A 12,601-nucleotide genomic window follows, 5' to 3' on the forward strand; every position below is an offset into this window, starting at 1 on the left:
GAGAGAGAGAGAGAGAGAGAGAGAGAGAGAGAGAGAGAGAGAGAGAGAGAGAGAAATTTTTAAAAGAAAGAGAAATCCGAGCTTGACCAAAACTTTATTTAAAGTTGCTACCAATTTGCTATTGAGCTAGTTTCACAAGAGTGAGCCAAAATGAAGCTAAACATTTATATGAAATCTGGAAAGGGCTTTTAAAAACATCACAAGATTGAGCCAAAATGAAGCTAAACATTTATATGAAATCTGGAAAGGGCTATTTAAAACAACAATAACAATATGAGAGCGACTGTGTCAGGGCTTCATATCCTTACTTGTTCTGTGGCACATCTGAACCTTTCTACAGACTGCACTGTTCTTTCAAACTTGGTTGATGGGATGGGTCATTAAAAAGTAATTACTTAAATCTCTTGATAAAGAGAAGGAAATGAAATATGATGTGGCTTGGGGGAGTGGAGGGGGGCGGGAAGCAACAGGGTCAGTAGACCTGGATTCTTAATTGAAACATGGGGTCTCTGGATTGGTGAGAAACTTCAGACTTGATATCCTTAAGGGTCTCTTCTCTCTTCCCAATATTTCCTTACCTTACCTCCCCATCTCACACAAACATACCCCAAACTCTCTTCATTAAGGATCTGTGGTTTAGGATTCTGACCATTCTGTCCTTGATATAGAAATCAGCAAAAAAATTTCTCCAGCAGCTCTCACTTTCAACACACGTGATTATCAAGACCCTTTTAGGGCACAGTGCAGTCAACCTTATGTCTAGACAGACAAGATTAAAGTACCTTTATTTTGATCTAATTCTCTAACTCAAAGTTTTTACCAAACAGACCAATAGGTCCTTTGAAAGCATCTCAAGTCGCTGACCTCCCTAGCCTTTTTTGTAATGAAGTGACTGAGTAGGGAGGCAACACCAATGATTTTCCATTTCTGCAAAATATTTTTAATAGCCTTTATTATATTCTTGTACACTGATATTGTTACCTGCACACCTGAGTTTTAAAAACAAACTACGGGCACAATTTTGGTATCATCTTTATGTGTTAGTACTATTAACTACTACTACAACTACTTTTATTTTTTTGTAACAGACCTGTGATTTCATCTGCATAAAGAGCTTTTAGTGAAGAAATTCCCTCTAACAATGATCTGTACTTATTCTACAACTTGTATACCTGAGACTCTGAGAGGTCATAGGACTTTCCTAGGGTCATATAAATAGTATTTATTAAAAGTAGGACTTGAACTCAAATCTTTCTCACTTTAAGTCTTGCTTTGGGGTGGGGGGTAGGGGAGGAAATTGGGGTTAAGTGACTTGCTCAGAGTTATACAGCTAGTAAGTGTCTGAGGCTGGATTTTAACTCAGGTCCTCCAGACTCCAGGATCTGTGCTCTATCCACTGTGCAACCTTATTTTCAATTCACTATTTCATGCTGAGTCTCAATAATATGCTGTATTTGTTCATATATAGACCACCCTCCCTATCACCATCTGCATTGTATACAACTTGAGTGATACCTATAATCAGTGTTATTTTTCAGTATGTATTTATATTTTATTTCCATAAAATTATATGTGGCTCAGTCCAAATTCAAATCAAAATAATAATATATTGTCTACATATTACGTTTCTTCTGAACATCTCAGAGTACTTTTGCATATGTTATCATAAGTATCATCTCAATACTCATAAAAATTAATAGTTTTACCATGATCTCCCAGATGTTAAGGGGCACAAAAGGAAATATAAACCACATATTTTGACTCTGAATCTTATGTTTTATTGATTGGATTCTTTTGGTAACATATTACATAGTTCTGATATACTCTATAGTAAATAAGCCCAATATCAGAATTGGAATTATATTATAATTCCTGTGTTGTCACATTAGATATTTATTTTTTTCTGGAATGAACTGAAAATGTTTCCATGGGATTGTCTATTGTAAAATTTTCAATGTTATGTTGAGTTATTTTTCCACAAAACTACGTAACCACCTAAGCTTACCGTGTTTCCCCGATAATAAGACAGTCTTATTATTTTTTATGGACAGAAAAACACCAGAGGGCTTATTTTCAGGGGAGGGCTTATTTTAATGAACATTGACAGCAATTTTAATAAACAGGTAAATGTGAACAAAAAAATGTACCTTTATTCAATAATGAATTCAATAAAGAACAGGATGATGCGCTCACTGCTGCAGCTCTGATTGGATGCAGCTCGGAGCATGGTGTGCATTTCACCGGGGGGGGGGAGGGAACAGTGCATACAGAGGGTACCGTAATGTATAGCGCAGGGGATCACCTTCACTACAGTAGCAATCTCAATAGGGCTTATTTTCGGGGGAGGGCTTATTTTAGAGGAATCTTACACAGTAAGGGGAGGGCTTATTTTTGGGATAGGTCTTATTATCGGGGAAACACGGTAGTACAAATCACTACCTTTCCAGTAGAGATGACAGTAGTTATGTGATCTGGCTCCCTTTTCAATTTCTTTAAAGCCAAATTCTTAAAAAATAGATATACTTTTTAATAGGTAATACTTTTAAATTTTCCTTGCTCATTTAAAATATTAGTAATGTCCCATTTGAATCACTGAAAACATTTTTGAAGCATTTTGAAGGACATTTGTTGACAGCCCTTAATACACAAATGCTAAACCTATTTGAATATATTTAGGCCACTTTCTGAATGTGGATGTGCTAGTAATCTTTGTATGTATGTACATACATGCATACTTACATATATACACATGCATGTGTGTGTATACACACACACATTGAGATTACTTTTAAAAAAAACCTATTCATTCAGTTGTTAGTGCTACTGATTATTCAGTAATAAGTCAATATTTCACAAATTGATTGACAAAAAATAAAGTCTTTTAAGTCAACAATAAAGAATAAAGAAATCAAAGTCTTACAATAGAGTTCTTTTTTTGGTATATTGATATTTGGAATATCAATTATGGCAAACCTGAGTGGTTTATAATCAGTGTTATTTTTCAGTGTATGTCTGTATATTATTTCCCTAAAAATATGAGTAGAGATTATATAGAGACCAATACAATAGTCTTTTACTTTTATTTTATCTTTTTTTACATTTAATTTAATTTTTTCTCAATGATATGTAAAGAAAAAATTTTAGCTTTTTTTAAAATTTGGAGTTCCATATTCTTTCTCTCTCTTCTGCCCTTTCCTGCTCTTTGAGAAGGAAAGCAATTTGATATAGATTATACATGTGCAGTCATACAAAACATTTCACATCAACCAGGTTGCAAAAGAAAATGCAGACCAAGAAACAAAACAAACCAAAAAACAAACAAACAAACCCCCAAATAATCAATTTAAATAATAAAAGTGTGCTTCATTCTTCACTCAGATTCCATTAGTTGTTTCTCTGAAGATGGATATCATTTTTCATCTTAAATCCTTCAGAATTGTATTGAATTACTGTATTGCTGATTATATTCACAGTTGATCATTGCACAATATTGCTGTTACTGTGTACAATATTCTCCTGCTTTTTCTCATTTCACTATGTATCATCAGTTCATGTAAGTTTTCCCTGGCTATTTTGAAAGCATACTTTGTGTCATTTCTTATAGCACAAAGTATTCCATTGTAATAATATACCACAAATTGTTCAGCCATTTCCCAATTGATGGGCATTTCCTCAGTTTCCAATTCTTTACCACCAATGATATTGGTCTTTTTCCTTTTTGTTTGATCTATTTTGGGTACAGAACTAGAAGGGGTGTATATCTTCATTTTCTATAGGGCTCAGACTAGTTGTGCATACTTTATTATAATTATCTTTTCAACATATTTGTAAGAAGAAGTAGGTCATTTTTTACTTTCATTTTTTTAACCTTATTTTATTGCCCCAAAGAGAAAAGGGATATGTTGTTTGGTGAGGAGAGTTATTTAAACAACCATTTCTGCTCTTTGTAGATGAGAAGAAAAGTAAAGGCTCAAAAGCTGAAGAAAAGAGTAAGAAGGAAGTGAAAAGTGGAAAACCAGAGAAGGTGAAGCAAGTTGATGCCAAAGCAAAAAAAGTGGAGAAAACACCAGCTAAACCTAAAGGCAAAGAAGAAAAAGGAACTGTGGCAGTTTCAAAAAATGAACAGAAAGGTAAACATTTCAAGGAGGAAGCATCTGAAGATTCTAAGAGAGTAGAGGGAAAGAAACAGAGACAATGACAATTAAAACTAAGAGACCTAGAATCAAACTTCATGCAAGAAAAATAAAGACTAATAAAAGTAATCCCCTATGGGTTCTGATATCACTAACTGGAAATGCAATACCTAAGAATTAAAATTTTAGATACAGCAAGATGAAAATATGTTCTCACAACTAAAGATTCATTTTTTTGATATGTTTCCTTCAGCATAATTGAGCTGCAAGGTGTGGTTATTGGTTTTATAGAAGCAAATCTTGAGCTCTGGTGATTATTATTCAATGGTGCTCACATATGGTTGATTTCTTTTTAACCTATTGGTTTATGAGGTCTATTTATTTGGATGAGATTTCAGAGAGGCAAAACAAGAACACCCCTATAAAATGTGTTTCCCAGAATGATTCATTAACCAAATTTGGAAAATACAATATGCCTGGTTACAATGTATTTTGCTATCTCAAATATTATATGTGTAAGTTGAGTTTAATGAAAATATCGTAGCATCTGTACATATTTTTTTTTCCTTTTTGGGGGAAGAAGGAGGGCAAAATAAATTTATTAACAGTGATACTTATAGCTGTTAGTAAAGTGGATCAGACTGACTTCCTTAGGTCAGTGGCACAAATGGTACAGAGAAAAAAACATATTGAGACACAGGAAAGGAGGGCTGGGATGATTGGGAAGCCTTACAATTAGCTGGGGCTGAAGAAAGTGAGTTGGTCTTCAGGTGTGGCTGATCACTGCTCTTCTACAATTAAGAAATGTTAATTGCTTTATGGGCCTCAAGGCCTCTAGTAATGTTGGCTAGAAAAGCAAAACCACCCAATCAGGACCACCCAGATAGCCTTCCTTTTGGGGACACCAAACCACACATTTGTGGCGGGGAGAGAGGAGCACAAAGAATTGTCTTTTGGGCATGTGGTCAGCCTACGCTGGTTTCCAACAGATTAAATAAAGCAAAAGTCCCAGGTAAAACTGATTAGTAAGCAAGTGTGGAGAGCATTTTTATAGTTGTACATATTTTATAGTTGTCTCAATTATGCAACCTCTTTCAGTGGTATCATTTCAGGAAAATATAACCTTATGGAAATGATATCATCTTAATAGGCAGCAAGAACTAATGGAACATTGAACTTTGGATCCAGATTCCACAGACTCATGTAAAGACCTTAGGTTCTAGAGCTACCTCAGTACTCCTCACCCGAAAAAATTAAAATAATTCTATGTAGGCAGCAGCATAGTGTAAGGTATAGAGAGTGATCCTCAAATTCAGAATATTCCATTCTTGCCTCTGACACAACCCAGTCTGTGACCCTGGAAAAGTCACCTAATCTCTGTTTCCAAGGCAATTGTCTAATACTAAATTGCAGAGCAGGTGCTGGGTTACAATGACAGAGAGTGTTTGATCACTGGAAATTCAATATACTAATGGAATGACTGATTTGTTCCCCCCCAAAAAAGAAAAAAAATATTTACTAATATGAAAGAGATGTTTAGGTTAAATATTGTTTGAATGCTTGTAGATGTAAATGTGTAGGTATATGCCAGTATTTATATATAATATAATTCATATAAAGTCTTGAGTTTCTTGATAGAATGGTGTTATGTAAATGTAAAGGAGTAATGTTTTAGTGGATCTGTAAAAGCATAGTAGCAGCATTCTTCTGGCCACAATTGATTCTGTCTTCACTCCAGCTTTGACTTCAGTTCCTTCCCTGTTCGCTTGTCACATAAACTCTCTATTTCCCACACAGACAACAAACTTTTTGCTTCTAAAACAAAGGTTGTTAAACTGGAGTTTTTAATTCATGAAGTTGGGGTTTTCAAATATTTTGATAATTATTTCAATATAATTAATTTCCTTTGAAATCCTGTGTATTTTATTTTATGCATTTGAAAACATTCTTTGAAGAGGTCCATAGTAGGCTTCACCAGACTGCCAAAGGGTTCCAAGATACAAATAGAGGTTAATAACCTCTCATCTAGAATTTTTTATGCTTCACAACCAACTTTCTCTTAGTTTATTTTAAGGAATTTCAATAAATGATTCTGGGGGCATAGATGAAAGAAAAAGATTATCTTTTTACTTGTTTTGATTGCTTGAGTTTTATTTGAGGATCATTTTTTTCCCATAATTTTAAATTAAATAAGACTGTAAAACATAAAACTTAAAGTTAAATGCAGTTGAAGTAACATTGATAGTAACTAGTATAATTTGGACAATGAATTCTGGAAATTAATGAGGTTCCCCCTCCATTTTAGAAAGGTGCAGCCTATGAAAATAGCAGGGCAATACAGAGGAGAATGGTGGTTTGATGTCCAAAACTCCAGTCTTTTATTTTAAAAACAAAACAATTTTTTCTGAATCTGCAAATAATAATTTTAAGATTTGAAATAGTAGTATGAAAGCACAACAAATCAGCCCACCCATTTCTTAGTACTCTGTAAACTTTAAGATATTTGATTTTTTTATAAGTCCCTTTTTCTCATCATTGAACTGCAGACTGTGAGCATGGAGAAATCAGTTGCCTGTTACTGTCCTTGGGACTCTTAGAAGCCTTTTTCTTCTTCAATTTTTTAAACTAATATAAGCTGAAAAAGAATTAGAAATAACACTTGCTCTTTCCATCATTATTATTTGGGTCCTGAAATGTTCATGGATCCATATATGGAGCACATAGAGAATAGATTCTGAATGACTATTGATTAGTACCTATTGTACTATAATGGAAAATAGCCAGGTGCCCTTGAAGCTGTCTCCTATTTACTTGATATTTTCATAGACCAGCATTTTATTTGTCGGTTTTCTAAAAGTCTTTGTGTTTGGGATAGCCCTTCACAATGAAAAATAATAGGAAAAGAGTAGAAAAATATTAGAGAAGATAGGAACTTTTATCCATACAAAATGTTATTGGGGCAGTTTTGCTTCTTGGACTACAAATATAGTGAGTGAAATATGTAGTCCAGAATATATAGCATGTAGCTCAAAATCTGTCATATTTTTTTTGGGGGGGGATATGAATAAATCTTTTAAATTTAATAAAAAGGTGTTTGGGGTTCCTGTATTTAGATACCTTGAATATAAAAAGTATTAGATATCTGGAACTCTTGAAAAGTATACTTCATATTCACATATGTGCCTTTGATATGAGGACAGAATGGTAATATAGAGAGGACCAATGACGCTCCACTAGGGGGTACCATCCCGACTGAAGCTGACTTTTCTGTCTGCTGACTTATCTCACCTAGAATGACCTTTTCTTAGTTGCCATAAATCTGGGCATGCAGCCAAGACAGCAGCTGAGTGATGTCTATCACTATTCCCTAAGAACCTAAAAAGGAGAAATGGGAAACAAAAAGTTTTTTTTTCTTTTTTAATACAGAATTCATTTGGACAGGGAAAAAAAGGAAATCCAAAAATAGTTATTGAATAAAAAATTATATTTGTTTGTATGTATGTATACACCCATATATATGTACACACATGTATATGTATGTAGATAGATACATATATACAAATATCACATATATAAATATTGACTGGATACAAAATTATATCTATCTCTATAAAACATATGTAAGGAGATATGATATGATACTACATAGGAATATATTTATATATGAAGTTGTAGTATATCTTCAAGAAACTAAACCATAAATCCAATCAAGTCATCCCATGGGGTAAAAAAAAAAGTTTCCTGATTATAATTTTGTTCACAAGATCTGAATTTTGTTTCCCTTTACCTTCAATATCATCACTTCTTCTTTAGCCTGGAATCCTTCCATCCAGCTCCAAGAAGGAGATATGGCTTGGATCATAGATTCTCCTTTACTCTCCCTGAGCTAAGGGTAGAACTCCACACTCTCCCTCCTCTCCCTACGAGTTATTGATTTACTTCTGTCCACAGAGGGAGTGGCCTTCACAAAATAAAATCCTGAGTCAGGACTAAAACAAATAAACCAACACCTTGAGGGAGGCAGACTGGCACCTAAATAAAGCATATAAATCTATCAAGTAAAAATAAGCCTTATGAACGTGTGGGAGTAGATAGTCCAGTTTTGAAACTGAAAAATCTAAATAGAGTTTAGTCTTGTTCAAGTTGAGACTTCATTATTATTATCATTATACTAAAAATTCATTTATGCATGAGTCAGGCTGCCAAACATTTCTAGCCTTTTTTCATTCTCTGAATTCAGCTTATCAAATCTGTTTCTCTGTTTGGAGGGGAAAGTTCCACCATACACTTACAAAAAACCATCAAAGCAAACAAACAAAAAAACCTAGGGTAGAACCATGGAGACTGTGGGCTCTTCTAATATTAAAACTTTAGCTCATACAAATGACTCATGGAAGTTTTTTTTGTTTTACAAACACAGATCTGGACTAATGACAACAATATCAGCACCTGCTCTGCTTCATATTTGAAAATTATCTCTTTACAGCAATGTTTGATTTTTTTATTTATGTTTTAGTAAGATTGAAAAGATACATATATCTTGTACAAAATACACTGTCCAACACAACCCCAGTCCAACTTACCTGAGAACCTGTGGGATGCTGGAACTAATCAGAGTTGGAAAAGAAACTTAAAGATGATCTTATCCAACCTCTTCACTTTACAGATAAAATGACTGAGGCCAAAAGGTATTATAAACTTTATCCAAAGTCATTGACTTAGTTATATAGAGACCTGATATTTAAATCAGATTGTTTTCTTCCTAAAAGCTAGCTGTGGAATCTGCAGTGAGGAAATGAGTGTGTTGTTATAAGGAAGAATTTCTTAGAGCAGATAAATAATCTTGGAACTTTGAGGTTAGCAAGTAATGGTATTAGATATTGAGGGCACTATGCATCCAAAGGCTTGGGGATAAGCAACGTTAGATGGGAAAGGGAGGTGGGATGATGTTATAGAAAAAATAGGAACAGCTGCTGGGTGGCACAGTGGATAAAGTTCCTGACTTTTGAAGTCAGGAAGACCTGAGTTCAAATGTGGCCTCAGACACTTACTAGCTGTATGACCCTGGGCAAGTCACAATCAATTTTCCTCAATTTCACATCTGAAAATGGGGACATACTAGAGAAGGAAATGGTAAACCACTCCAGTATCTTTGCCAGGAAAACCCTATACAAAGTCCAATAGAACTGAAAAGACCGAATGACTGAACAACAACAAACAGGGCTAGGTCATCTACTGAAACTTTGATAGTTAGACTTACCCATAATTCCATAATGTCATTACATTGATATGGGCCAAACCTATAGTAAGTCAGGCACTAGAAGCCCTTTCTTATCCTTTATCATATGGCTTCCTGGTCATAAGAGCTATTTCACAAGAGTTAAATAGGCAAGCATGAGGACCTGATAGTCATCATTTCTATATGATTTGAGTGAATCAAAAATAAGCTCTTGAAACGCTTGTATTTAAGCTCTTTGATTTAAATAAACAATAATATTTAAAAGGATTTGCTTTTAAAGAACCAATTGAACTACTCTAACAACTGAAATATATACATATATTAGTGTGCATGTAAAATTCTTGTTTTTATCTTGAAAGAATCAAAATGAAATGGGATGACTAAAAGTTTTCTTATTCTCTAAATATTATGATCATAATATAGATTTCTAATTCTCTGAATTTGTATTCACATAACTTCTGATTTAATGTATCAAAATGTGATTTATAAGATAATTTGTTTTATGTATAATTAATACTTCTAGTCATAAAGCAGTTTTTCCAATGTAGGGTCAGTTAACTTCCTGCTTTGCAAATATTAAATTGTAAACCATTTTAAAAGATATCCATAGAAATTAATAGGAAATAATTAATTCCTCTGGTTTTTGTTCAGTTGAGATTTAGGCTGTATCTACCCGAGGGAAAACAAATATTTTATTTATTGTGTATTGAATTAGTCAATGTCAATCTTGAAGACAATATAGCAATCGTTGATCTGTCAGTACCTTGGGCTGAACTACAAACAATTGCCAAGTTATACATGTACACATACACACAACTCTGTGTGTGTACACATACACACGTTCATATGTAGAGCTTAATCACTATAACTATATTGCTAAACTACTACTGATATACCTATTTCTATATTTATGTTCTTCATTGGCAATAAAATAGATTGATCATAAGATGATTCAATTTGTTTTTGAAAATGACAACTCGCCCAATCACCCTATAGTGATATATATATATATATATATATATACACACACACACATACACACACATATATATATATATATATATATATATTCTTTAAGAATGAAGAACACAATTCTCATCCACACTGCAGTGAATTTTCAGTACAAAAGATTGTTGGTAGGTTGTCAGTGGGTTTTCTTTCTCTGATTGCTCTCTAGATGCATTTGGAGAAAGAAGACTTGAGGCCAAACAGTAAGTTTTAGAAATTCTTGCCTCAGGCAGATTCTGTGATTGGTTATCTCCAATCTACAAAAGGACACTGAGGATTTTTGCAGAAATATAATGACTTTTTCATCAGTGCTGCTAAATAATGGGTGAATCTCAATATAAAATTACAGTATATAATGAATTTATCTCATCTCTCAAGTCTATTATCCTTAATGGAACATTATGTTAACATATATTTTCTTGCATGTGAAATATATGGGTAAGTGCAAATTATTTCCTGAAAAAAGAAGTTGAATGACCCAAAATCCCGGTTGCTGGTTTTCATTGTTAGACTGCTTCTTCCCTGAAGAGTAAAAACAAGGTTGTTAAACTTTCTTCATTCCTCTTTTTTCTTTCCACTCTGTTAGATCAGTTTGCATTCTGTCGCTATATGATTGACATGTTTGCCCAAGGGGATTTAAAACCAGGTACTCCAAACCAATTTTTGCACTTTTCTGTTTTAATAATCTTTATTTCTGAGGTTTTCTGCTGCTCTGTGGACTAATAAGTTTCTTTTTTGTGGTGGTTGTTTTTGTTGTTGTGGAAAATGAAACAAATGAAACAGAAATAGTCATTATTGCATGGGTTATTGCAAGCTGAAGCAATTGAAAGCTACAAGTGCTAATATCTTTACTAATCTCTTGAAGTGAAGCAAAGAATCATCTTAACATGTCAGGAGAGGCAAGTGAGAAAAAAAATCTTGAGACAAGTCACCTTATTTTTAATACAAAAGGAGTTATTTTTTCGATCTCACTAGATGATAGCCCCGTCTCCTTTCATTCTAACTGCCATATATGTGCCTGATAGATGAATTCTGATAACTACTCTTGATGATTTATTTATATGTGATCTCATAGATAATGGTGAAATGAATAGTGAGGGTTCTTTTCAAGTTAATTTAACTCACATATGCTGGGCTTATCACTTAGAAGCACCAATAGAGAGTTATTTTGTTAGCATCTATTAAAATGATAAATATACTACATATATTTTAGAACTATACCTTTTAGTAATATCAGTACTGATATTATTGAATATTATATTATTACCTAATTGATACTTTTTAATGCTTGCATTTGGTATACATCTTCAAATTTGGTAAAATGTGTCGTCCCTTTCAGCACTGCATATTTAAAAATATAAATAAATCAATAAATCTTTTGATAGTTTTCTAAAAGTAATCATTTGATTACTAATTCTTGTGATTTAAAAAAAAAATCTAAACTAGAAAGCATTAGGGTTTTCCTTACCTAGACTTTTAGGAGAACTGTCTTGAGTTCTGAAGCCTCAGCTATCTCAAAATTTTGTCTATTAGAAGGACTCATTTTTCAAGACTTCTGAATAACCAAGGCTTTATCACACTAAAATATTATTTTAAATATTAGAAACACAGAAATCTTAATGCTATGAGAACTTTTCTGGTGAGGCAACTAGGTGATGCAATAGGTAAGAGACTTGGAGTCAGGAAGCTCTAAGTTCAAATCTAACATCAGACAGTTACTAGCTCTTTAAACATGGGCAAATTACAGCCTTAAATTGCTTCATCTATAAAAGAGGTAATAATAACTCCCACCTTGCAGAGTTGTCTTGAAGATCAAATGAGTCGAACCGTGCAAATCTTTAAGTTATATCATTATTATTATCATTAATATTTAGTAAATCATTGTCAAGACTGTTGAAAATGAATAGTCTCAAGTGGTATTACTAGTATACCCAAATCACAAAGGAAAGACTTCAGTCAATCTGCTAAACTATCACCTTTATATCTGACTATTTTCCCTGGAAGAACATATCAAATTCTAGTCCTACTTATCCCATACCCTATTAAAACCAAGGGTTCTTAATCATTTTTTTTTGTATTCCATGGACCCCTTTAACAGAACTGCCTTTTCAGGATAATGTTTTTAAATGCATAAAATAAAATATTTTGGATTGCAAAGGAAACCAATTGTACTGGTATATATATATATATATATATATATATATATATATATATATATATA

General features: G+C 33.3%; 1 protein-coding gene across 37 annotated transcripts in view; it reads left to right on the forward strand.

Moving 5' to 3' along the window:
• Positions 1-12,601, forward strand: part of TRDN (triadin) — a 565,674-nt gene that overhangs the window by 162,918 nt on the left and 390,155 nt on the right. For all 37 annotated transcript variants that reach the window (XM_069076909.1, XM_069076882.1, XM_069076893.1 and 34 more), the window contains 2 exons: positions 3,951-4,130; positions 10,967-11,026. In XM_069076909.1, coding sequence (XP_068933010.1) covers positions 3,951-4,130; positions 10,967-11,026 — 240 coding nt within the window. The remainder of the gene's footprint in view (positions 1-3,950; positions 4,131-10,966; positions 11,027-12,601) is intronic.

The sequence above is a fragment of the Petaurus breviceps genome, unplaced genomic scaffold (genome assembly GCF_028583685.1).
Source record: "Petaurus breviceps papuanus isolate PSGF00001 unplaced genomic scaffold, PetGlider_PUasm1.0 90977, whole genome shotgun sequence".
In the NCBI taxonomy this organism is placed as follows: Eukaryota; Metazoa; Chordata; class Mammalia; order Diprotodontia; family Petauridae; genus Petaurus; species Petaurus breviceps.